The following is a 27,864-nucleotide window of genomic DNA, read 5'->3' as shown; positions in this document are numbered from 1 at the left end:
TTCTTTTATTGTTTTTAAAGAATTACATAATGCATTAATCACAGTAAAGACAAACCGGCTTTTCCCGCCTGTCATAATTGTGCAAGCTTACAATTAAATGTAAAATTAGATGTAAGATGTAAAACCTTTTTTTTTTTTTCTCTCTGCTCAGCCTTTTCAACTCAATTGCACAGGGAGCAGAGCAGTAAAGCTTTGAAGTGAACGGACCAACTCTGTGGTCTGTTCACTCGACACCACTGTCCAGTGGTTTGCATACAATCAGAGCTAAAATTGCAGTTGCTATCACAGTCTTGCGTATGTTTGTGAAAATAATGTGGTGTTTTGATCAGTACTTCACTGGGGTCGTCTGTAGCTGCTGCGTTTGTGAGGAAACATAAGCCAGGTCCAAATAATTTCATCAGATTTGTGGAGTATGTATTTCCAATTAAAGTGACATCACATAAACCTAATTAGTATAGATGCAACCTGCAACCTGATTTTCCAGTGCATGGTTTTCTCATCAAATTGATTACACAGACTCTGCAAGGAAGTATACTGCACATAAAGACACATACAAATCCGGTGCACGTGCAACCGTTGACGGATATAAAAATGCATTTGTGATGCCGCCCATAAATGTGGCTGTGCATCAGCTTGAAAGAGTAACAGTCAGGTGCTTAACTTCGCTACTCAAATATTATTTTAATCATAATGTGTTTATGATAAACGACCGTAAAGGCCAGAAGTAATGACATTTCAGAATGCACTGCTCCCTGTCAATTTGCTCAGGAAAACACATCTGTTTTGTGCAAAATAAATCATTGAGTTCTGATATGCAAATATCACGGACACAAAGAGAAGCTTTGCATCCTCTTGCAGGTTCAATTACTGGCCTGTGGCAGATCCTAATCCTGTCCTACTGTTTATCATGATAGAGAATGTACAGACCATCCAATGACTTCATGCAAGAGGAGGCAGAGGGTCAAGCAATCACACAATCATCTCACACACACTCACTAGATAAAAACCACACTCATGTACTACACCAACCACTTTAGCATAAACTGCAAGTCAGTAACAAGTCAATAGTGTTGATTATTTGCTCTTCTATCCTACCGTGTATTGTGCTGTCGGGTCATTTACCGTGAAAAGAAATGGATCATCCAAAACTATAATACACGTCTGTGCACAAAAATGAAGCAGAGGATTTCAAGAGAAGAGGATTTTTTAGTCATTTCTGGATAATTAAAGACATGCTTGTAATATAATTGGAAACATACAATGACACTGGGATATCACAGCACGCCAAATTGGAAAAAAAAGAAGAAAGAAAGAAATATAAGTGCACATAAACACGAGTCCCTTTCTTAAACTTATGAGGAGGTAGAGAGCTAATATCCAATAGTTCACTAGTCGGCCCATGCGGACACTTGTGGCATCTCAGGTATAAGATTAGAAACTAAAACGTCTTTGTTCACTAACAAAGGCTTGTGTTAATTAAGGGTGATGTGACCACAACAAGCATCACAGCAGCTCGATATCCAACATTTCCTACCTTCCCCTCACTGTTTTACAATTTTTTCTTTTTTTTCTTTTGTTTTTTTTTTTTACCAGTGCAAAAAAATGATCCAGTACTCAGTTGTCAACCAATGCAGGACAGTTACTGTATACAGACTGACATCAGGCTCATTGGTTTCCAACTCTGAGGTAGGATCTAGAATACCAAAAAGGGGATATTTGTTCAAACTCAAGTGCATTAAAGGGACTGAGCCATGACAATCAGTGACGCCCATGTTCCTTCAGCGACGGCTGGACAAAAGTTTCTCATTGAGACGTGGTTGGCCCATTGGAGTGTGTGTGTGTGGGGGGAGGGTAGGATGGGGATAATGCCTATGCTGGGTTAAAAAGAAAAATAGTCAAAAAGAACTACCTGTACAGAGCGCCTCAAATCAAAGGCACTATTTTCAATATTTCCATAAATGCCACCACTACTCTGTGCATGAGTCGACCCTGTATCTTAATCGCCCAGCATCCCCACCTATGGGCTACTCGTCGCTAAGGTGCCTTCCTAACTCAAGCTTTTCTAGCAAGTTTATTATAGCAACACCACTTGCCTCAGACATCTTTAATGGGCATGATATGCATTTGCATTTTTTTTTTGTTAAAAATGAGATAAACAAAGCATTAAATAGAATTACAGAAATAAATACATTTTATTTCATATAAATATGTGGGCCCTTATGTCCAAATTCTCACTGACACACTTGTTTTTGGGAATAAGATGAAGTAAACAATTCATGAAATAAGCTGCCCTACTGTTTAACCGTATGAGTCGTATGGTTATGTGTGAATTGATCTCAGTGTTTAAGAGTCACTAAATCCCATCTAACAGTAATCCCCACGTTACAATGCATTTAATGAACATTATATTGTAATATAATTGGAAGCCCTTCCCTCTCACTCTGGGGGGGTGGGGGGTGGGGGGGTGATCACATCAAGGAAGTCTGGTCCCTTTATATAGGATTATCTTTTAGGTTGATTTAATGTCATATTGATAATTGTGTATATATACAATTCCTAATACAGACCCCGAAAGTGAAACATTACCGAAGAGACAAAAAGATAAGGAAAAATCCAAATCAGGTTCAAAGTTAACATCTTGCCAATTTTTCCCCATTGCCGTTTTTTTTTCACAACGGCTAAAACCTGGATTTGTCCACATACGTACAGTAATATATATTTTGTAATCTTTCAACGTCTCTGGCTATGTACAAGCTATACAAATAAAGAGCAGGCTGAGGGCCAGGTTTTATAAGCTGTGCAGAGGGAGCAGTTGGTTGGGAAGTCTCCCAGTCTCCCGGCTCCTTCCCCCGCAGTCTGCCCATACAGGTGGCTGTTCTGCTTCACTTGCGATCGTCGATGGTCTTAATGAATTCCAGCGCCGCGGTGAACTGCATCCACCAATAGCACTCCTCCCCACTCAGCCGGCTGGCATAGAAATTATTGATGTACTGAACGGTGGACAGCAGGCAGGGCGGGTTTGCCTGGAGGGGAGGAGATGTGGGGATGGGCCCACATTAGCCGGTGAAAGAATCTCACGCAACGCCGTACAGATTACAATCATAAATATGGAAAATATATCCACACAGGTTAGCAGATAGCAGTCTTCATGGTACCTTATAGCTACAGTGGTGTATTTGGGGGTAACAATTCTGATGATTATTCATTTATAAAAAGTCAATTCTGAAGGTACAAATCATTGGAAATTGAAGAGTTTGTTTAAAAATAGTACTGACTGTGGTTGTCAAGAAGAATGAAGTAAGGACAGACTTACCCTTATGAGGACAAAAACGAGCACAGGGACAAAATCATCCGCTCCTGGGACAGAGTCTTCATTGGCCAGACTGAGGAGGTTCATGATGGTGGAACACATGCGCAGTATACACTGGACTTTGTCTCGTGGCGTCTTGTATGCATTGATGGTCCTGATCTCAGACTGTGCAGAGGGCCAGGGGGCCTCCTTCAGGTAAACCTGCAACCAGAAAAATAAAAAAAAAACAAAAAAAAAACAACAACTCAAACAATGACGAACACTTCTCCATGAATGCATTGAAGTGATGAAAAAAAATGTCACCAAGAAGATACCTCTGGGACTTGAAGAGCCTTATGATTGGCCGTCACAACTTTTGAGAGCCGCTGGATATGTTCATGGAAAAGCCTGTGAGTGACAGAACAACTCAGTGTACGACACCAGAGACGCCAATCCAACAACAGTGCAGTTTTTTATGATTGATTAAGTGGCTTCAACTCTTTAAAAGAAAATTCATAAATTAAACTACCCGGCTTCCGAGTAAATGTAGCAGCTAACATCTGCTATAATTAGCTGAAACTAGCTATACAAAGAAGCAGTTAAACTGTATCGTTACACATCAGCATATTCTGAACGTGTGACTTCAAATTACTTGCCTACAAAGACAATTATGGGGGTAAAACTTTCAAATCTTACTTCCAGATATTTATATGTTGTTGCTCAATAAAACAGACCTGACCAGAATTATTTTAGCTACAGCATGAAGGCATTTCACTGCACTCAAATATGAAGACGTGGAGAGTCTCATTCTGAAGTGATGTAGAAGTAAGGGAACTTTTACACCTGGACAAAACCAAGATGACATTTCAGACCCCAGACTATCATCTGCGCGTTATGCTGAGGTCCTAGGTGCAGTATCAAAGTCTATCTAATATTGTGACTGATGTTACTTTCAATTCTAAAAGGCAGAGCAAAGCACTGCTGCCCCCCGCAGTTCCTAGTGGCAATGGTGTCGTATCAGCCACTCACTGGTCTCTGAGAATATCTCCATCCTGGTTGGGGTAGAAGGCCAGTTTGAAGATGCGGTTCATAACGCTGCGCTCGATAGCCATCTGGGCATCCTGCAGCTGGTCCTCGCTTGCATACTGCCAAATGGCATCACGGGCCATGGCACCGTACAAGTAGCGCAGAAAATCCTCCACTGCTGCGGTCTTGTCATCCGCTGCTGTGCAACCCTGGAACGCTGGAGGGGAGCAGAGAAACAGCAGATGTGAGACCAGCACAGAACATAGCTGAAGCCTCGACTGCGCGACAATATGACTGATTTTAAGTGAGCCAAGTTGAGCTTGGAAGGGATGCCGAGTATAGACTTACATGCATATAAAATATTTGGAGATAAATTCTGATATTTAATATAAAAAAGAAAAAATCTCGAATAGGTCTGTCAATATATGGGGTAATTTCATATTAGTTTAAGTGGGACAGACTACCTTTATATTTAAGGGTCACCACCACCTATTTCCTTGTTGTGTTTTAGGGGTGATATCGGGGAAAAACATTGTAAATCTTGTCCCACATGCAGAAAATAGCCTATGGAAAATAGGTTATCAGGAAGGTGAGGACTTTGTGCTCAGGAGGCTAGCAGCAAAGACAAGTCAATATGCTAGGCTAGGGTTAAAGTACATTGAATGTGAAAATGTGTGTAGAGATACCTTTAATGAAGTCAAGCATCTTGGCCTCCATGTGTTCAAGGAGGAGCCGAACACAGACAGTGGTGAAGTAGCGGTTGGCTACCTCCTTGTCTCTCAGCACCCTCTGGAGGAGCCTCTCCAGATGGGCCTGAGAGGTCTGCAGGCCCTGACGACACCTGGTTAGATAAGCTATGTACGGTGCCCGCTTTCTAAAAGGAAAGACACACAAAAATGTGTATTCTATTACTGCCACTGTGAGTGTGCAAGCCTAAAACAACATTATGCATGGAACAAAGATAAAGATAACAAAATGAAAAAGACCCATGGGGTGCCCTCAGTGAGCTTACATCGTCCCTCCAGGCCTCCACAGTTACCTGTAATCCTCCGCAATGGCAGCCAGCAGCTTCCTGCAGGTGCGTGCGTCAAAGCGGCTCACACAGCGCGTGGTCTCCTGAATCTGGGCCATCTGGTTCTTGTCCTGAAGGTTGATGGCCTCTGCTAGCTGGACCTTCAGGAAGCAGACGATCTCATTCTCTGAGAGAGAGGACGACAGGGAGACAGCATTAGACAATACCGCTCGCAAAAGGAAAGGCTGGCTGCTGTAATCTGATCAACCTGCTGCCTCCATTTGACAGTGTGACTGATGGGCACAAAGATGGGAGTCTTATGGTTTTACTGCTGACCATTTCGCAGGATGTCACTTGATTCTGCTTCAGGATGCGAAGGTGGTCCCCTGCAGAGCTGCTGTGAGGAAAGCTCAAGAGGCTTGTGTTTATTCTGTGCAGCATCAGGACACTTGCAGCTTTCTGATAAAATGTTATTACAATATTAATCTGTGTGGACACATGATATTTTTAATATGTGTGATGGTTTAACAATGTGATATTTTACTCCATATGGGAATTCTTTTCAAACATCCCCCACTCTTTCAACCTTGCCCCAAACCTTGGAAGGCGAGTCAGAAGGTGAAGGTGGTACAGATTTGGTGTCTTGCTTAAGGACACTTTCAGCAGGTTGGATGCTTGCCAACATCAAGGGCTTGTACCCTTCTCTCTGTGGAGGGTTGTGACAAAGATACCTAAAGTCTAGCAGAAAAGTTTAACAACCGCTCTAAATTAATACACTCTAAAAATCAGTTAAATTAATTTCGCTTCATAATCAGTTTGTATGTGATCACCAGTTATCCGTCACTACTAATGCAGTCCCAGCTCTAACTGCATGCATTTATGATGTACTGCTTGTTTTTCTTCAAAAAGAAAAATGCTTGGAAATAAAATGTTCCCTCTTTTCATGGAGAGAGAAAGCAAAATGAGCTCTAATAATTATTCAGTTCCAGTGTAGAGCAAGTGACAGAGCAGGCTACTGTGAACTCAAGCACTTGTAATAACACTAGAGAGATTTAGCATAGATGCACAAGGACTGCCTACCTTCAGAGTCCATATGGTCAGGCAGCCCATTTCGTGTGGTTGCAGGAGCCATGATGGGCAGAGCCACTGAGTCTGCAGAACACAACGCCAACCTCAACTTCTTCTTTGCATCACTGGAAGACACAAACAAAGAAAAAAATCTAACAAACAGCAATGAGTATTAATTACAATATCTGCTAAGAAAACTAGAAAGCGTTGAGTGACTGTTAGGAAGTTGGGTTTTTCAGGGTTTCTGCAGGATTGTGAATCTCTGACCTGAAAGAGAACTTGGAGTCGTGCTGCTGCGCTGTCTGGCTGGCTGAGTCTGGGAGATCGTCTGTGGAAATGTTCTGCAGAGTGTCTTCTCTGGGAGAGTCATGCACGCTGTCCTCAACGCAAAGATCTGCCAACAATAGACAAAATACTTTATTATTATTACAGTTTATCTCCTGTAAGTGTGTGCAATAGCCATATTTACAAGAGGGTGTTTTCCTGACCTCCTGCACCATCGTAAGAAGCTCCGCCCGTGGCTCCATCACTCGGGCTGGTCCTCTTGATGTTCCTGTACTTGTCCAGGATGTCTTCAGCTGCCTGCGCTTGAGAGCTCTGTCTGGGCGATGGGTCATCTGATGAACAAACACATAAGAAGCATTAAAATGAAACCCAACTTAACATCTACATGTTGTTCCTCGTTCAGATGATTAGCAGTGTGATTAAACCAGACCGGGACAGACCTTGTGGGATGCGCTCCTGGGCAATGTCGTCTTTCTCCTGCTTGTCCCTTTTCCGAAATGCTGCTATCGGAGCTGTTGAGGAGAGACACGTGATTGGTGGACTGACACCACTTACACTTTCACTGGATGACAAGCTGATCATGAGTCACCCGTTGACAGCCACTTTGGTTTTTCATGGTTTGTATTGAGACAGAAAATCTCAATGTAGGATGTATGGTATTATCACACAGTACCAAAAAAAGGCTAGTGTAGAACTTCACTGAGAAAAAAGCAAAATAAGATTGAAATGGTGATTTAAACCATTGGTTCATACCAGAATATCACAAAGGTCCACTGTAACGCATTATAAAAAAGTCCAGTCGATGAGCCTACTGGTGCTCATCCTATTAACACGAAGGTGCAAACAGGACAAACAAGAGAGACACAGTCTACAATTTGATGACACACACAGGAGACATTGGGTGGAGTATTTACATTGATATTCTGTATTCTCCATACAGTAAAATGGTGACATACTGTAGCAAAAAAAAAAAAAAAAAAAAAAAAAGGGTGGTAAAACGGATGCATGGATGAGGAGTGTGGGCGTAGGAAGTCAGGCTACACCATGTCACATCACAGCTCTACAGCTCTAAGGCGACATCTACAAAGCAGCATGGGCACGCAGCCGCTGGCTCCAGCAGTAAAGCTAGCTCAATGACAACAGCGTGGAAGCGTTACCTGGGACATCACTCTCAGCCGTCCAATACAGCACTGTGAGGAACACAACAGACAGGGTTGGCCTTTCACACACAGGCTGCCGCTCTGCCGGACGACTGACTGTGCGTCACCATGCAGAGCAACAGGACAAACACAACGCACTCGACAGAGATTTGGGCGGCGAGATCGGTGGTTTAGGCTTCACGGCTCCCTTCCTTTCCATGTGCACACTGTCGTCCATTTTATGAATATCAATTCAATGTTTACTTAAGAAACATCATTATCTCAAAAGAGTAATAAGCAGTCATTCTGTGTGGGCAGAGCTCATTATTTCCCAGACAGATGTATGAGAGATGCTTGTAGATTAGAACTGCAACAAGAGATGTGTCATCTATCAGTGCTGATGACAGAAAGGTCTATCTAATGACCATTAGCCGGTGGCTGACAGCACTGCTGGGAGGGCTACAGCCATACAATCTACACAGCTAAAGCTCCTCTGATGACTGATTAGCTTTGAAAAGTCTATATAAATCTGCAGCCAGTGAGACGTGAGAGAAAAGGGACTGGACACGTCTCTGGAGTAACTTCAAACAACAAGAAACACGATTTTCCAACTGGAGCATCAGCAATGGAGTGGACAACATGGATCATCATTCTCTTTCGCACATTATAAATTGGTTTTCGCTCTGGTCTTTAAAGTGTGATATTTCCTGTCAGTTGCGATTAAGAGAACTTTTTTTCTGTAACAAGAAATAAACGAAGCGCTGCAGTCAAACAGATTACCTTTAAATGTGTTAAAGTTCATTTTTCAGTTCAGAAAAGAGGGCATGCTTAAAATGACCAAGTGTTTTGTTCTCTCACCTTTAGGAATGGCTGACACAAAACGTTTCTTCCACCATGGCCTGTTGCGATCAGATTTCTCATCGTCACTGTCTTTCCTGTCCTCAGCCTTTGGATAGAAATGACCAAGATACACTTAGACACGAGCAGGTAGATGATTACACACAACAGCTGGAACTCGCTACGAAAGAGACCATCTTTTTATTTTCAGCATAAGCAAAAAGACAACTGTCTGTGGCAATAACTAAGAGCGCTGCTGTAGCTGGTTACCTCTCCTTTCAGGGAGTCCTTGCTGGGGGACGAGGACGGTCCTAAGCCAAAGGCCCCGGCAGGGTCACGCTCTTCAACTGCTACCCGCCGGTTAAGGCCGGGGTCGCTTGTGGGTCGGCGGCCTGGGCACACGATGTCAGAGCTGCGGCTGCGGACCAGCCTGTCAGGGAAGGAGTGGCGCTGTTTGGTGTGCTCCAGCTCGGCCTGGGCCAGGCAGTGGGGCGTGAAGAGAGAGTGGCGCGTCTCCGGCCCCAGGGCACTGGCTTCAGGGATGGGAGGATCCGGGGGAGGGTGAGGGGGCCTGGCGTAGTGCACTTTAGGTCTCACTATTGTTCCAGTGGAGGAGCCTGAGGTAAAACATGGGAGAAAATTATTATGTTTTCCAGATGAAAATGGATAATATTTAAACGTCCCTGTGCACTTTGTACGAGCAGTTTTCATTACATTCTCTCTTTAAGTTACTTACCAGCTCACTGCACAAGCTTCACAAAGACTTTTTTCCCTAAGTAGATGTTTGTGTTTAATTGTGTTTAAGGACTTAAATATACTAATGAAATTCTAAGAGGCAGCGTGTTCTGTACCGCAAAATCTCACTTGCTCCAAAAGAGTAGTTGGTAAACATTATAAAACCAGTCGAAAGTGGGGGAGGGTGCTAAAGAGAGATGTTAGTGGGGGATGAGCCCTAGGTATAGGTAGGCCACCTGTTCCAAGGGTACACTCTCTCTCCTGAAAAGCTTCCAATGGCAGCCTCGTGCCATGAGCACAGTGGGACAAGGGGACAGTGCCAAAGAGCCTGGGGTGAGGTCTCTCAACCTGTCATCCCTTCACCTTGCCACAGACGCACCGCCACGACCATTCCTCTCTCTCTCACGCAATTTCCACCTGCACCACAAACAAAACGCACTGGAACAAAGACCTCTAAGAATAATTTGGGATACTAAATGGGCCAAATGAAATGACATTTCACTTGCACTTATAACATGTCCAGTAATTGGGGTAAGGCTTGTGTGAGGGGGCACAGGCGCTCCTTCGGTTAATTTCACAGAGCTCAAGCTGTTCTGTGAGCCTGTGACATTAGGGTAGGGATTTAATGATACTCATTTCTAGCTCTGATTGGCTGTAGAGCATTCTGGGAGTGCAAATTACCTTCACCAGAGGAGAGGGGATCGAACATGGCCAGTAAGGAATCGGTCTGTGAGGGGGGAGATGTCAGATGGTGTGCTCCTGTAAAAACACAAGAGGATACCAGACTATTAAGAGCATTTACTAAATTAACCACAGATCACAAATGCACATTACTGTTATTTTAAAAAACTGTTTAGAACATTAAGTTAAAAAGATAATAGCTGGGCTTCCAAATGGGATTCCCAAACCAAGCTTCCAAAAAATAATTAACTCTACACTATAACTTTAAGTAACAATTACAACTGTTGAGAACTAAGACAGTGATTTAGCTGGGTGGCAGCTGTGAAAGTGACAGGGATTGATAGCTCTGGCTGATGCTGTTGAGGCCAGATAGACACTGGACTGATGGCTTAGCTAGCCTAGCGGGGATGTGACACTCTCCTACCGTGGCCTGACTCCTCCCCATCTGGACTGGTCACAGAGTCCTTCCCTCCGAAGTCTGAGCTGCACTCTGACCGCAGGTCCTCGATCTTATTGGGGATGTCTTCCGAGGTTGCACTGATACCTGCAGCAGGAAATAAACAACAACACAGCGTTGACATTCAGGACAAAAGTAACTCGATACAGTAAAATCCTTGGCAGTAGTCAAAAAACCAAGCCTGTATGTTCAATGTCTCTCAAACAAAAGAGGATATTTTTCTCTTTAGACTATACTGCACGGATCTCTCTCAGATGGGAACCCACTGGGAACTCTAAATTGGTCGCGTAAGCTCCCATGGGTTTGGGGAAAGACACAGATAAGAGTGATCATCAGATGCAGACTATCCATCGGCCGGATCCCGTGGGACGTTTTCCTGTGAGCTGAGCGAGGAACAGCCCCGCTGGCTTCTTAATCTAGGATACTACTTCATGCATGTCAACATGACATGTCCACCTGAGCCCACAGAAAAGACAACCAGCAATAGCCCTTGACATACAGAAAAAGTCACACCGACCCTACTACACTGGTTAACAACCCTCCCAGCAACATGACCACTCTACACAGACAGACAGGGAGGGTGAGAAACAGGCAGTTTTTGTTAGTTTACTCAACCAGAATTCAACAATGATGGTCAATCTATGACTTTTTCCAATTTATAGAAGACAAGAGGGACAACAGGATCAAAAACAGAAATAGAACTGATTGTTTCAGAGAGAGTAAGTAGATGTTATACCTGAGACAACACTGAGGCCCGGTGTGCTGGGTCTTGAGCTGACCTCTCTGACCTCGGTGTCATCGGAGGTACTGCCAACCCCTGAGCAGCTCTCCAGCTCCTGCAGACGCTCCTCCTGTTTCAGGTCCGGGGCTTCTGCAAATGGACCCAAAAGGGAAAAATATATATATATATATATAAAAATTCTCTCTTTAGAAAAAATACATCTGAGAAAAGAATGTGTCCTTTTCTCACTCGAAGTGTGGATAAAGTACCATTTAAAAGAAACTCATAATCCACTACTCGTGGCAGTTTACTAAAGATGATGGTCATTCTCTCTTTCCACCCCCCCACCCTCCCCATTACGATTATTGGATTATTGGGAAACCAAGTGCGCACATATGCATGAAATCAAACAAAGCATACATTATCATGTCTTATAACTGCCAAACCAAACCATAAAGCTAGTGCGGCCAATTCTTTGGCTACCCAATGGAGCTGTTGGGTCGAACCCAGAGGCTCCATACTAACAGCAGTACTCATTTGCATGCTCGTTAGTAATAATGTGTTGGTGAAGTGCTCTTCAGAGTGTAGTTTTCTGCTGCCTAGCCATGAAACAAGCGCTGTACTCCAAGCAAGCCTCCGATCGTGCTATTACCGAGCAGAACAGGGGCAGCAAACGGAACAAAAAGCAATCAAGACACTCATGCATGTCATTTCTGCACTGCACATATTGAAGTGGTGTACTACTTCAATTAACATAAGGGCCAGGCTTTTCAAAGAAACACTTAACGCTGTTAATAAAACACTCTACTGATTTTCACAAAACACTGGGTTTCAAAAGGAGGAGTTAAGCATATAATCTCTCATTAATAAAAGGTTGGGACTGTACGTTCAATTTGCAAGAACAGACAAAGAAAATATAATCTATGATTTATAAGATTGTATTCACATTTGGATTGGCACAATGGCACAACTGATGTAAACTGATGCCCTGTGTGGTTATTGTCATAACAATGCAAGACATCTAGCTGGATAAAAAAAACTGACACCATGCAAACTGACTGAGGACAGCTGCTGTCCGTGTGCTTCTCTCCCCACTGCTCCACCACAGGTGCAAACACACCTGGTGGTCCCTCTAAGGAAACCCTGAGCTGCCTTTTACTGGCACACGCAGATCTGCCCTGAAAGACAGGCAAGTGCACACAAATATGATGACAGATGCACGCGCAAATTTTTCGGTATGGAATGCCATGCAACCGCACCTGGCGTCCCAACCCCCACTATATGGATCAAACATAAATATGCATACGCACATCTGAGACTGTCATGGAGATGAAGTGCGAGAATCAAGACAATAACAAAAGCAAAAGAACAGAACAAACCTGGCTCCCTACCTGAGTCGCTGGGAAGGACCTCCACGCTCCAGGCCTCGCTCGTGGTCTCCGAGATGGTGGAGCCATAGGGGTCCAGCAGTATTGAACCCGAGCCAGGAAGACACAGCAGGCTGCCAAGCATGTTCTCTGCAGCTGCCCCTGAGAGCACAGAGAGAGAGAGAGTCAAAAAGTTAACCTCCTTCCACAGCATGAACCAGCTTTTTTTTTTGTCTAGAAAAGTGTTGGACCAGCAAGAAGTCACCTTCGTAGTTGCAAAGTCACCTTGAAGGCACCTTTCTGTTTTTGTCTTTAGAGCCTCTATGTGTTGTTAAGGCACTGGTGTTGATTCATATTCTGTCATTAGTTCTAATAAATTATTCAGACTTTAAATATGAGCCACATGTGAACTTGGGAATACCTCTTCAGAAATTATGCCTTTGGTGAAAAGACATAATTTTCAATTGCAAATGAATCATTTACTCTATAAAATGATAGAAAATAGTAAAAAAAAATGTCTATTTCAAGTAGCAAATCCACACATGAGAGCTGCGACCAGCTAATGTTTAGCATTTTTTCTTGATGAATGACTGAAACTACTAATTCAATTTTCTTTCGATCCACTTATCAATTTAGCAAGTAATTGTTTCAGCACTGTATGGTACAGAATGTATTGATTTCACGTAACATCTTAGTTAAAACCTGTTTTGTCCAATTTGCCTTCAGGTCTGACTTTCAGACAACACTGTGAAATGGCCTGAGATAAACAAAAATGCTAGATAAACCCTCTTTGAGTGTTGTGTGGATGGGGCTTCAGAGACCGTGAGCTTTGCATACAGAGACACAGGGAGAGCTGGAGGTTGCATGCATTTCATGCTGGGACCCACAGGCACATATACCACTGTGCCAAAGGTCAGAGGTTAATGGTAATATCTCACCCTGCCCCAGCCTCCGGGGCCATGACTTTGAGCTGTTGATTAAGCCTAGCATTACTCACAACCAAATTACCGCTTCGCCCACCCTCCCACAAAGACCTCAGCACGGTGTCCCTCCATCTCCATTTGAGAAGCCGTGGCTTAACAAGGCGGAAGAATGCGGAGGAGGGGGAAAAGAGCTAGCAGGTGCGAGTGGGAGTCAGTGGCCAAGGCTCAAGACCAAAAAGTCGACCTGTGGTAGCGGCGCCCCCTGGTATGTCATGCTTCCACTTCATGGCACACGCACAGCATGAGCACGCATGCATGCCAGCGCCCAGGCAACAGTGTGTACTGATGTTGGCGGGGGCAGGGCTCTCATTGGCGGTGGGAGAGCTTTATCCCGCTGTCCGTGTTTACAGTCTTCAAGGTAGGGGCGCAGAGTACTTGTCTTTCAGGTGGATGATTAAATGAGTGGCACAACAAGAAGTGAAACAATTAGAATTTCTGCCTCATTATCATGGTAATCTTATCAGTGGGATAATGAGGTATTAATGGATATTTAATGTGCATCTCATAACCCAATCCCTTGGAGAAAACACATAAGGAAATCGCTGTAAATTCACTTAATGATGGAAAAGTCCCCCAACGCCATATTCCGAAGAATGAAAAATGGTGGATGCAAATGAGAAGGAACCAAGGTCAATAAGACTGCGGGGACTGAGTGAATGTCAGAGAGAGAGGGATAGAGAGAGGGATGGGCAGGGGGAAGGCTGTGACGAAAAAGACTGAGACAGGAGACTGGAAGATGGGGGCCTGAAAAACACGAAGACTCAAATATTCTCTCTACAGCTGCTTTCACATTGGAGGAACCCGTTATCTTTACAACCTGCGTCTTACAGTCATAGTTTTGGCTCAACAGAGTGCAGAGGCTGAACTTGCCCTCCACTATCTATTGACGTTTATCTTATATATCAGCATATTATGATTATGCATGTACTTATTAGCTACTGCCACTGTGATAATGCAAGCTAACATCAGGGTATACTTCCAGAGACACATAGAAAAATCTAGTTTCCATTTTCATCAAATGCTTCCACTTCTCAGGTGTATTCTGTCAATAAGAGGATAACTGCATATTCAGTAAAATATAAGAGTCAGTGGCAGTAAATGAAAACAGACACACAGTGTGAAATTGGTAAGTTTTGCTTCCTCCTCAAACTTCAGAATCAAAACACAAATATTACCAACAGTGATTCAGCATTTTTTCTTAAATTGTAAAAGCATAAATACTGACATATATTGTATTACTAAAACTAGTTATAAATGTATAACTAGGGCTATAAGCAGTGCCATATTACATGTGGCACATTTCTTTCTACAACCTGAGCTGAACTGAAGACCTGCCTTTTGATGCTATTTCACGCACATACCACAAGGTGATGACATTTCCCTGAATCTACTTAATCGGCAGTCAGCGAAAAGGTCCCCCTGTGCAGCAAATTCATCTCATAAAATGTGCAATGATCACAAAGGCTGTGCAGCTCAATCAGCTTACTGCTGCAGGGGGTGAAAGTCTCCAAATACAGGTAACAAAGCCATGCCCCACCTGCTATCTCCTGCAGCCGATCTTCATCCATGTTTGGGTCAAAGTCGCTGCCAAGCACATCAGTGCTCCAGGTTTCGCTGACGGTCTCAGAGATGTCCCGGTCATCTGTCAGACCCATCATGTCTCTGATCTCAAACTTGCGCAGTTTGTCGTCCAGGTTGTCCTGAGTGGTGGCTGAAGGAGACATACAGTACCTTAGACTGAATATCTGTTCAGAAAATTGCTGTATCTGAAAAATATATATCTATGCTTTCAACTCAACTTTTTAGAAACACACACACATACCCTGTTCATGCTCCAACAGCTGTAGAGCCTCCACCCCGTTGCTCCCTGATGGTCCGGCTCCCAGCTCAGAAACAGACTCTCCCTCCAGGTCCAGAGATGACACAGAGTTAGAACGATTGGATGGACCTGAGGAAAACAATGAATAAATAAACACAGGTAATAGGCAAGGTAATAGGGTCAGTCAGTAATCCAGCCAGCTGTTAGGTCAGAGACCTCTTATGACCTTTAAAAATGTATGTTAGAAATGTAAAAGTTGTATCATTCTCTTTTTTTGTTTGTTTGTGTCCATATAACTATGTGACAACGTCAAAAAAGCAGATGGAGACCAATTTATAATCACAACATTGCGCTTGCCCCAAACCAAAAACAAAAACAGTTTAATACTTAATTAATACTAGTAATCAGATTTTACTCCAAAATTATAAAAGAAAAAGCAATTAGTAATAGCAGCAATTTGTTTTTTTGTTATGTTTTCACTTCATGTGTCTTCAGACTGCAGACTGACCCTCTGAGATGCCTTCCAAGTTGTCACTGCAGAGGGAGAAGCGCAAGGTTTTGTCTGGTTTACCGTGCAGCTTAGTATCATCAGCATGGCCATCCCCCTGGGCCCCATCAGCCATCTGCAAGTTCAAAACCTAGAGAGCAGTGGAGAGAGGAAGCGCAGGCGTAAAAAAAAATATCACTTGTGTTTGGTTGCAAACTTGCTTTGCCATGAGTCATTCTTGCCAGAGGCATTAAATCATTCAAAGATGGTGGGAGACAGTAAATGTGGATCAGGGTTAGTTTTACATGAGATACAAGGTTTCTTATCAATTACATAACATTGCAAGCACACACAAAGCACCATATAACTACACTACTAAAATGCATGACGACTGACTCTAAGTCTTACCCCCCATGACAGAAAAAAATATGACATTGAATGTATCCCATTATCATCTCTCCTGCAAATGAGTACATTAATTCAAATCACATTACCTCATTCTCTGACATCATCCCAGGGACAGTCTGGGGACCAGTTCCTAGTGAAATCACTAGCACCTCCTCTGGCATCAGCTCCTGCAGGGATTCTTGGGAGCTGGCCTCTGCCTCCCCCTCCTGGGCGATGTTGGTACGGCTGCGGCTGCGAGCAGCTGCTGGTTGGCCGTTTGGAGGGAATTAGTAGGGAACCACTGTTATTTTCGGATTGTAACATTCAGAGGACACTAAATAACCGCATATGTTAAATGGATTTAGGCAATACATTCAGGTATTCATGTTTCACCAAACAACCAAACAGCATTTGTGAAAATGAACAGCTCTAGCCCAAAGCTTGAAACTACAGAACCAAGACTCTCATCTGGTTTGTCACACCAATGTGTTGCCTGTAACTGCTATTACTACGATTAGAACTTAATTACTTTGGCCGCTAATAACTTTTACTTCCACGCTATAAGCTACAAGTTACATTGGCTTTATCAGTTTCACAAAGAAAATGTCAAAATTACCCGCTGAACGTTGGTGCGTGGCTATACAATGATGTGACATTACAGACGAGTTTCTCTCTCACTTCTAGATGTTAGACAGTAGTTAGTAAACAATAATAAAGGCTGAGCTTTAGCATGAAATTAATGTTTTTGAAATCTGAAAATGGCATTCCCACTGCTCACTGGTCAAGCTGAAAACCGATAAACACAAAAAGCTTTGACAGCTTTGCTCACAATGTCTCTAAAGAACAAAAAGACACGATCTGCCACATTATTTGAACAAAATTATTTTAGAAAGGCTAGTTATAGAACTTATAAAACATTCACTCTTGATATCATTCGGTGTGACCCGTGCTGAAACATGGTACTCTGTGCCATGTTGAAATACAAACTGACCTGCTTCCACAATGTTTCTGAGACTAAAATGGCAGGCCTGACATAACGAAACATGACATTCATACCACTCTACAGACGAGTCTGACATATTTCAGCCACATGTTTTTGTGGCTGTAGCGCATTGATTCTTTAGCTCCATCCACTGGATACAGTTCAAAAAATTACAAAGAACAACTAAGTACAGGTACTGTGCCTGGTTCTCACTTCTCAAATCATCTCAAGAGAGTTCCATAAATAAAATCCAGACATGCGACCACATTACACTCATCCTGGGTCGTGTTTCCTTCTCAATACAAGTGTTTTTATGAAAGGAACTGACATTTTGAAGAACGTGAAAAGATACCACACACTCTTCAACATCGACACATTATCTCAGTGGATCATTTTTAAAAGACATCTGAAACCCTATACATCCTCTAGTTAATTCACAAACATAAAGAGCCAATACTGACTCGTGTCTCCTTTATTTTGACCACAACTCAGGCACAGACCAGAAGGAGGAAAGGTGGAAGATAGATTTTTCCCCACTCTACCTGGTAATGAAAAGCCATATTCCGCTGAATGAGGAAGCAAAAAAGGGGAAAACTTAGAAAACAAAATGAGAATAAAACATCTTTGCTCTAATAATGAGCCAAAGCACTGAGCAAGGCAAAGCAAGCATGGTGGGAAAGCACATGGACAGCAGCGGTGCTAGGTAAAAGTGGCGAGGCAGGGAGGTTACTGAGGAGCTAGGAGCATGGACTAGATGAGTGTTAATCTAACACGCAACTGGGTGAAACAACATGGGTTACGTTCTCTCTCCAGCTCCAACACGACTGACAGGCTACCCACCAAAAGGGGTTACTAATGGAATGTGAGCAGACAGAGTGGTGGTTGTGGGGTCCCAGGATGTTATAGCGGCTAAGTGTTGTCCTGGTCATTCATTGGCAGCACAGGAGGAAAGGAGAAGGACAAGGTAGGGAGTTGGAGAAAGAATACAGAGTACATCTCAGAATTTTAAAGTATTTCAAGTATCAAGTCAAGATTGTGTGTGTCAACGTTGCATTTCAGAGAAGCAAGTAGTTCATTTCTAATTATGGGGGTGTTGCTACAGCATCATTTGTCTTGAGAATGCTAATGAAGGTAGTCTATGCATCTTTTCCATCCATTCCAATTAAAATGAGTTCATTTATATTTGGTAATTTAATTGGTTGTCATTTCTGTAATTGAGCCTCAATCCAGGCCATGCTAATTACCTTTATAACAAGCTGAGAAGAAGCTCATTAGCTTCCTATAAAACACAGGCCTTTCACTAGCCATCACCACTCAACTCTTACTTCTTTATTTTGCTTCTCATTAGAAAAAATATTTCACTTCTATATTCCAGTTGTTGAGGTCGCATCATATTGAGCACATCAAAGCATGTATTCTAAAAACCAGAGTGGCAGGGAGACAGAGGCTTAGAGGCTGCAGAGATAGGTACCTATGGGGAGCCTGTTCTTCTTGTTGGCAGGAGTGGTGGCTGGGGAGAGCTGGGGGGTGTTGGAGGGAGTAAGCTCCAGACTGTTGCTCTTCACGGTTCGCGACTGGGGCACGTTGGCAAGCAGGGTCTCCAGAGCCATGTGCTCCTCCTCCCGAAGGTGGTCCCCTGCCATCACACGCCGCACAAAATCCACCTACGCAGGAAGTGGAAGACGTTATTCTTAAGACCCTCACTATGAATCAATGCTTGGAAGTCAGACAGTTATTCTCAGGAAGGGTGTAAGACCACATGTTTACACTTGCCAAAGACATGTTCTATGTGAATCTAAACTGTCGCTGGTGCAGAATGCGGGACTACACGTAGCTTTAGTAGAGTTGACTGACAAAAGGTGTTTTGTGATGAATGGAGGAAAAGGACAACACCACAAAAGCCACACACAGCTTTCATACACAAATAAACCAAAAGGCTGCCTGACGTAAACGTCGTAATGTATTAATACATACTGTAAACCGTACGCTGAGGTCACACTAAGGTCATGAGGTAAGTTGATGCATAAGTCTGCCCTCTTGCCACATTTCTGCTGTGTCTGCAACAATACGTAGGTTGCCTTGACAAGTTTGTCACACGTTTATTAAAGCTTTCACATACTGCTATCAGCATTCAAGTAAAATGACTCACTTGTGTTGTTCCCTTTTTTTTTTTTTAAACGTGACCTACATAGTCATGATTGAACTGCTGGTAACATGATGACATAATGTGACAAAAGGGTAAGGGGAATAATGGTGACACATAGGCCAAAGAAAAGCTCCAATGGCAGTTGGTCACAAGAAAACCATTAACACTGACTGGAGGACATGTGCAAGATGTTTGCTCAACAATACTATGTCTGAAAAATTAACTAACTATGCTATGATTTCAATATGCTTTGATATCAATTGCAAAAGAGCCTACCAGCACCAGCAGCTGATTGTGCGAAATATAGACCGCAGTCCTACTGAGGCCTTCGAGAAGGTTCATTGAGGACATGGGTGGGGTCTCGACTGCTCTTCCTCCAATCACCACATCCAGAAAGGCAGCTACACAACTCTGCATACAGAGACGAAGAAAAGCAAATTAGTGCAAAGAGAAGTATGTTTTTCTTAGGATGGTATAAATAGAACTTCACAATGGTTCACACACCTTATCGAATTTGGACAAACTGCTTTTCCGCCTTGGGTCTGCATCATCATCAGCCATGGCCAACTGCTGCAAAAGCTGCCCCACCTGTATAACAAAAAATATGCAATAGCAGCCTATGCTGTGGAATGATCGCCGCATGTATGATGTGTAAACAGAATACATGCTGTGCCACTGACCTGCATTAGATTGAAGCGGGCCACTTCATTGATGGGGGCGTCTGAGATGATACCATACTGTTCTGGGTTAACTATAGCTGGGCAGATGAAGCAGGTCAGCAGCAGGTCTGTACACATGGTGCGCACCTCGCCCACCTCAAGACGCTCCACACATGACAAAGTCTTGTACATCTGCGACACGATCCAGCGCAGGCTGTGCGGAAAGCAGTAGGTGTTCTGCTTCAGGTAACCGATAAACTTGTTGACCAGAGCTACCAGCTTGGCTTCATTGGCCTCTACAGCTGCCTGCACCCTCTGTTTGTAGCCATCGGAGCCCTTCTCTCCGAAGCGCTCCTGCTGGGCCGGAGTGAGGCGCTCCGTCACCTTGGCTGGGTCGGTCTCCAGGTGGTCTTCATCTTCAACCAGCAGCTGCATAATGGGTTCATGGAGGGTGGCAGTAAGGAAGAGCTTGGCTGAGTACAGGCCCTCTGAGAAGAGCTTGAACAGGATGCTGAAGGCACAGGTTCCCCGTCGCAGTAGGCGACGAGGGTTGTCACTCTCCTTCAGCTCGAACTCTACCAGGTACCGCAACACCTGGGAGTTGGCAAGAAAGAAAGTTGCAGCAGATAAAAACATCTCGTCTTACTCAGAGACTGTTACATTGTTTTGCAAATGTGTAACACTAGAGACAGGGAGGGGCCCTAACCTGTAGCAGGTAGCTCTCATCCTCCTGCATGATACAGTTGCCATAAAGTGAGGTGAAGACTGCATGGATGACCCCCTGGGTGTGCTCCTGGCTCAGCCTCTCTCCTGCCACCAGACAGGATGCCACCAGTCTGGGGTTCTCCCTCAACCTGGCCAAGAACTCGCCATAGATCGTCTCCTGGAAGCCCAGAGTCTTGTAGCCGTCGACAAACTGTGTGTCTTCCAGCATTTTGGCATGTTGGCAGCATTCAGCTGGAGAAGCCTCCGCACTGTAGATTAGAGTTGTTTCATTACTAATATCTGTCAAATAAAATCTCTACAACAACTACTATCATTATATACTGTGATACCTTGTCACCATGACAACCAGATCTCACCCCACCTACAAACGCAGTGGGTCTAAAAGAATATATCCCAGCTATTTCTACATGGTAGACGATTGTCCAACCTAGTTCTGACTATCATATATCCACTCGTATATCCCAGTATTTACACTGAGAAAATGCTCACCACTTCCTCAAATATAAAACATGCTTTAGCATTTGAACTTGTCCTGAAAAACCCCCAAATTAAGGAAAATATCTGCATTTAGCAGTGTTTTAATCATTTCCTGACAACATACTGTATCTTGCTCTCTGTCATGCATTCATAACTGCTTTCTGTTGACCACAAGTACCACAAGTTACAAAAATACATCCCCTGTAAACCACAAATTGTCATTTTTACATTTCTGTTTCAGTAAAGATCAGACAAACAAGTTTTGTTTTAATGAGTGAGTTTCAGAGGTGCTGATAGACATATTTTTAAACCTTAGAGAGAGCCAGGCTAGCTGTTAGCCCCCCCGACTCCAATCTTTATGCAAAGCTAGACTAACCACCTCCTGGCTCTGTACCTAATGCACATCCATCATCTCATCTCACTTTTGAAAAGAAAGCAAATAAGCATATTTCCCAAAAGGTCGAACTATTCCTTTGATAGCTATTCATGACGGTAGGTCTGACCTAGTGAGAATGAGGCGATCAAGGTTGATCCTCTGCTGCTTGGCGATCCATGCGGCCCGGTACAGCCTCTCGGCCGTCTTCAGCACATCACTGTTGAGCCTCTGGATCAGCTGCTTCTCTGATGCCACGTACAGCCGCTCCTGCTTCAGGTGGTGGGCCAGAGTGTGGATGTCTGGCTTCACCATCTTCACCAGCTCACACAGGCAGAGAGGGAAATGGCTGGAGCACAAAAGGGACAAGATGTCATGGAAACAGGTAAACAAGGTGAATGTATGGAACAGAAGCTAAACAAAAGCCAAACAAACACTCCAATGAACCCAAGAAAGCTAGTAGTCTGAACTTCATTTGCTTTTACTATACATTTACTATATAGTAGTTTAATTTACCACATCCTTAATTTCGTTTTTCTGCAAATACTATCAGTATTCGTTATTTGAGTTACGCTGCATTTATAAAACGTATTTAGAGGAGAGGCAGGAAACGGTTCCCTTTTCTGTAAAAGTCTGGCTGAAGGCTAGCTCACACACGATGCTCGCATCATGCAAGGGAAGTCATTTGCATTCCATGTGCTTCACACACTGGCCCAACAACAACAGCAGAAGCATGCTCTTTCACAAGCTTCAGGAGACGCTACATAGCAGAATATGCAAATCACTCTCCCTTTTCCACATATACACAGCCAAGACATACAAACCAAGCTGAGTGCATGAAATTTGAATGATTTCTTGGTGAATCCTTTACACAAAAGCTTCTTTGTGGCTGGTTGCAAACATAGCAAGCACAGATTTAACTGTGGAGTTTGGCTCTGGGAGGAGAATGAGACTAGACTGGAGAAAACTGCCTCAGAGTGGGAATGACTGCAAGGCAGTGTCGTTGCTCGCAAGCTAACAGACAACCACAACATTAGAGCTGATATGCCTGACAAATCAAATTGGTTATGCAGATTTAAACACATAATGATAAGCTCTACATTGAATTCCCTTGGCAAACTAAGAATAAACAGTGATTACTGATCTCCAATTACTGTGATAGATTGTCATAATTTTTGTAAAAAACAGGTCAAGTTTAAAGACCAATTTAAGTTAAATACTACTTTAATACAAATAAACTTTCAGTTTGTTATTTTATTTGGAGAGAAAAATGCATATTTATAGTGCTTTCCAAGAAATTCTTCATAAAGGCACAGCTGCTCCAAAAGAAAATGACATGACAAACTCTGGAGCAATTAATCCTTCAGTCATTTATCAGTAAAAATATAAAACATTTGCTAGTTCTTAAAACGTGTTGGTTTCAAAATTGCACATCATTATGAATTGAATTATTTCATGTTTACTTGTGATGGCACTTGGTATTATTTTTGATATTTTAAATACTGAGCAACTATTAAAAGAAAATAATCTGAATTGCTCATAAATATAACTGCAATACCTTACTTTAAGTCCCCTTATTTAGCATTTATAAGCAGTATATAAATATTTAATAAACACTACACTATAATGTAGTTGTAAGCATTTATTAAAGCATTTGTCAACAACTACAACTCCTCCTGTGAGCACCCATAAGTGGAGGCTGTGAAAAAACAGACATGAAAATATACTAAATCACAGTTGTAATAATATAAAATATGTCTTCATAGGAGGGGTTATAATTGGTGATAAATACTGTACATTAATAAAAACTTTAAAATGTCCTTATACCTGCGTTCGACTACATTATAGCATGTCATACACTATTCATTACATTAAACAAGTATATGTTTATATTGTATTAATACTAAATAGGGGACTTAAATTAAAGTTACCAACATAACTATTAGCTGTTGCCCAACGTGGAAATTAGACCTGCTTTTAAGTTCATGTGAGGTGGGTTTTAACTCGGGCTGCAACTAACAATTATTCATTATCTAATAATCTGTAGATTATTTTCAATTAATCGAGTTGTTCAGTCTAGAAAATGTCTGTGAAAAATGTCCATCACAATTTCCTGGAGCCCAAGGTAAAGTCTTCACACTGCTTTTTGGTCCTACCAACATTCCAAAACCCCAAAACTATTTAGTTTACTACCAGAAGGATAACAAAACCAGCAAATATTCACATTTAAAAGGCAGGAAACAGTGAAATGTTGGCATTTTTGCTTCAAATATGACTGAAACAATTAAGCTAACCATCAGAAAACACTCTGGCATTTGTTTCTTAGTTGAGTATTATTTCACCCCAAATGTTTTAATCTGCTCTTTCTATTAGCACTAGCAATGCACTCTAACTAATACCATCTGACTGAAGTATCTCAGGAGAGAACAGTAACAACTCAGGTTCTGTATTACTTGAAAACTTACAGAAGAGGGCCGCACTAAAGTTGTAAACTGATCCACATTCAGGACCATTCTAGATTCATAGATCGGGATATATAAAAGGCAAATAAGAGGCACATTTTTCTTTGGTTTCTATTTTACATCTGAATGAATTGACAGGTAGCCTAACTGGCTGACGTGTACTCTCACGGTGCACTTCCATGTATACGCTCATGTTCTTGAATAAGCACATTCCTCACATACTTGCAAGGAAGTGAAAAAGCAACTAGGCTATTAAGTGGCAAGCAGGGAGGTTAACTGCCATTTGTCATGGCCTCCTGTGCCCGTCAGCTCCAATACAATCCGCTGCATAAAGCTACCTGGTGAGTCAGTCATGGAGAGCACTGAGGAACTCCAAAGCAGAAGAGAAACCAAACAACAGACAGTGTGAGGGACGGCATCATCTGCAACCTTCTGAGCTGTGTGAAAATGGCCGTAGTTGTGGCAGGACAGCCACTGGATACTGTTAACATGAGTGACAAGAGGACCAATCGTTGAACCCAACACAGCATCTGTTTAAGTCCCATAATTAGAACAATAAGGTAGCATAAGAGACGAAAGGCAGGGCAAAGACAAAACAGAGGATTTCAAATGTCAGGGCAAGCCCAACCAGTTACATTATCTAGTGAAAAAGATTGAAATTATTTTTGAAATGTGATGTACAAAACGACACTACAAACAAAACTGAAGTAAATATCACGGCACCAGAGTAAAGGTATTGGGAACACAGTCCTCTCCTCCCACAACATCATCTTACACACACACACACACACACACACACACAGACCAATGGAACAAAGTGCTTTTTATAGACATTCAAAGGATTTCACTCTCTACTAAAGGTATTCATAGTTCTGAGCCAACATCCTCTTCACACTTCCCTTTCAGATCGTTTCTTACACTGCTCAGCAAGCAAATACTGTACACTGAGTACATGAGGTTTACGAGCCACCTTTCCCACCACTCGGGCTGGGTTCTGAACCTCAATAGTTTTCGAGTACAACATCATCGATTATCGAAAACTGTCACGAAATGAAAGTTGGCATTGAGTATTTGGTCAGATTGTCAGGGTTGGTTAGTTGGGGAAGGTGAGGGAGGGACTAGCACTACTCTTTCACTATCGCCATCCAGATTTATCCTGCCAGTCTGGGGATGGAAGAAGTGATCGCCTGCACACAAGCCCACTTCTCTAACCTTAAGGTCACCACTGCCCCAAAGGAATGTTTGACAACGTCCGCCGGCTCTGACACAAGAAGCTGTGGTGGTGGCAAAAAGAGAAAAACACTCAACGCACACATAAGCCGTGTCCCAATTCAGGAGTCTTCCTGAATCCATGTTTCTACAACAAATACAGTAGGAAGGGCCGATAAGACTGGTTTCATGTGGCTCCTCCATATTGGGTTGAGAAAACAGTGTTAAAGCTGGGATTCCTGAATAAACTCCACTGTCTGTTATTGTTATCAGCTTGGATATATAGTTAATCACAGGGTGTTATATGGAAGCTCCATGGATAAACAGTATTTACCACCAACATAGAATACTGCCTACCTGTGCTGAAGTTTAATGTTACGACTCATGAAACTTAGCCCAGTTTACCACAGGGATTGTCACTCTGTCTGCTGTGTGCAATTTCCTACAATTAGTCAGGGTAGACCTTGTCAACTGGGGAAGAGGTGCAAGTTCAGCCTTGCGATTATGAAAACACTGGACTTTCAGTGTGAAATATGAAGGCACAAACATTTTACCCAAAATAAAAATCCTACAGATGTGCAGCAGCTGTCATGACAAAGTGAAGCAAACACACAGATACACACACATCACCAGCTCTGCAGCTCAATATCTTAACTTACATGATAGTTATATATAGAATTAGGAACTAATGACGCAGTGACTGAAACACATGTAAACCAAGCATCAGGTATACGCCACTAGAAGAAAGGAGACAGACGGTTGTGTTGAATATTAACGTCATCTGTATCAACTGAAATGCCCATCGCTGTTGCTGGTTAACTGCAAAACTTTTGTGCATCCCGAGGAAAGATGAACCTACTTCTGACTAAGCAATGAATGAGCCTAGGAATTATGATAAATCCAGTTACAAAGCCAAAAGCGTGTGATCCCTTGGTCACACTTGAACTTAAAAGTCACTCCACTCTCAAACCATAAAGTAGAGTGACCCCATTTCCAGGCAATTCTGTAGTCACCACTACAGGGAAAGAAAGTCCTGTCGACTGATCCTCAATCGGATTATGATTAAGTATGATTTAGTAAGACTTAATCGTACAACGAAGTGAGTTACTGAAACTGACTTCTTTAGTTATAATGTAAAGGCACGATCTGCTGTGTAATGTGGCAGTGGGCACTGGGTAAAACTGTTCAAAAAAACCTTTTGTGGTGAGCAGATACAGACCTTGGATAATTCAGGACCAGTACACCATGACGGCGGGTTTCGTCAGAGTGGAAGGTAATGACTGTTTATTTGGGTTGTAATCCATTATTGTTCATCATTCAAGCTTTAAGTTACAAGTTCACTGAGCCTTCGGTGCTGACAAACAGTAAAAATGAAAGTACTCAATTTGACTACATAAAACAGAGACAAGTGGTAACTTGAATAGGTTTAGCATTATAACTTCATAAAAAGACTTTAAAGAATAACCTCAATGACTTATTTTGCTCTAAGACTGATTACTACACTGATACTGGACAAAAAGGGGAGTAAATTACGGTACTTCTATGCCACAAAGAGTTAATGGTAACATCCAGTGTTCAAACATTTATGATGTTTAATGACAGTATGCTATTATATCCCACAGCCTTACAAGCCTTAATGTTACGAACACTTTGTCTGAATGGTTATGTTATTAGGCTACAACTTGAGACGTTGCCTTCACAGGCTCCATGGGTGGGTGGGGGAAAACATTTTACTGTGCTGCTAACGTCAAGTTGCAAGTTTATAGCGTCCTTGCTTTGATGGTATGCTAGCCAACCGAGATTTAGACAGGAAGCCAACCAACCGAGATGGGTTAGGTTAAGTTAAAGTCTGCTACCGCTAGCTAGGTTAACTTGGCTTTGATTACCATTAGACGAGATGAGAATCATATAAAACACACCACATAACGTACGTTGTGTCGGCTAAACCCCATGAAGGAAACTGACACAACCCATGACACCCAGGTGTTACACTGGTACCAGGCAAGACGGACTTGTGTTTGCTCTGATTGGGAGAAGGAGTACAGACAGCGAACCGGCTAACCTAGCAGTAGCTTGCTAACGTTAACCAAGTTAAACTCTACTGCCGCTTGCTAGTCAAGCAGGGTACGCTAAAGATAAGCTAGTTAGCTACGTTAGCTTAGCTTTAGGCTGCAAGCTCCTGAGTAACCAAATGTGACCGACAAAACATGCTATCATAAATTCAGCGACTTACCAAACGTAATTGACCTGTACTGGTTGTTCACAGTTTCTCTAAACACAGCTGATCATGAGATTTCTCGAACCAGAGGAATTGTTTGTTGGCGGTTAGCCGTCTCACACTGGCTTCTGCAGGAGCGAACAGTGCTGTCATTTGCTGTCATCACGAGGAGACCTGCGCAACCCGCATGCGCAAAGGCGTGTTAAAGGGCGCTTTCACACTAATGTAGAAAACAGGCCTGCTCCACATCATGTTGTTTCTGTAATACAGTATCAGAGTTTGGTTGCAGCTAGAAACAAATCTCACAGCTGTTTAAAAT

General features: G+C 42.7%; 1 protein-coding gene across 1 annotated transcript; it reads right to left on the bottom strand.

The window, feature by feature from the left end:
- On the bottom strand, window positions 1-27,658 carry gapvd1 (GTPase activating protein and VPS9 domains 1). The gene is made up of 30 exons (XM_070904323.1): window positions 27,561-27,658; window positions 21,787-22,005; window positions 20,787-21,054; window positions 20,102-20,674; window positions 19,926-20,009; window positions 19,698-19,832; window positions 18,747-18,939; window positions 18,116-18,196; window positions 17,818-17,841; window positions 16,401-16,558; window positions 15,928-16,057; window positions 15,423-15,548; window positions 15,138-15,311; window positions 12,642-12,779; window positions 11,266-11,400; window positions 10,497-10,616; window positions 10,073-10,150; window positions 8,927-9,273; window positions 8,678-8,765; window positions 7,838-7,870; window positions 7,121-7,192; window positions 6,884-7,012; window positions 6,663-6,789; window positions 6,408-6,520; window positions 5,355-5,514; window positions 5,002-5,189; window positions 4,319-4,532; window positions 3,625-3,697; window positions 3,314-3,511; window positions 1-3,023 (listed from the first exon to the last, which is right to left on the bottom strand). Exons 2-30 carry the CDS (start codon window positions 21,969-21,971, stop codon window positions 2,883-2,885), a joined length of 4,485 nt encoding a protein of 1,494 aa, XP_070760424.1. The 5' UTR covers window positions 21,972-22,005; window positions 27,561-27,658; the 3' UTR covers window positions 1-2,882.
- Window positions 27,659-27,864: the final 206 nt, after the last annotated feature.

This window comes from Enoplosus armatus, chromosome 4 (assembly GCF_043641665.1).
Source record: "Enoplosus armatus isolate fEnoArm2 chromosome 4, fEnoArm2.hap1, whole genome shotgun sequence".
In the NCBI taxonomy this organism is placed as follows: Eukaryota; Metazoa; Chordata; class Actinopteri; order Centrarchiformes; family Enoplosidae; genus Enoplosus; species Enoplosus armatus.
The sequence above is the reverse complement of the archived record's forward strand: the minus strand, read 5'-3'. Positions and strand labels throughout refer to the sequence as shown.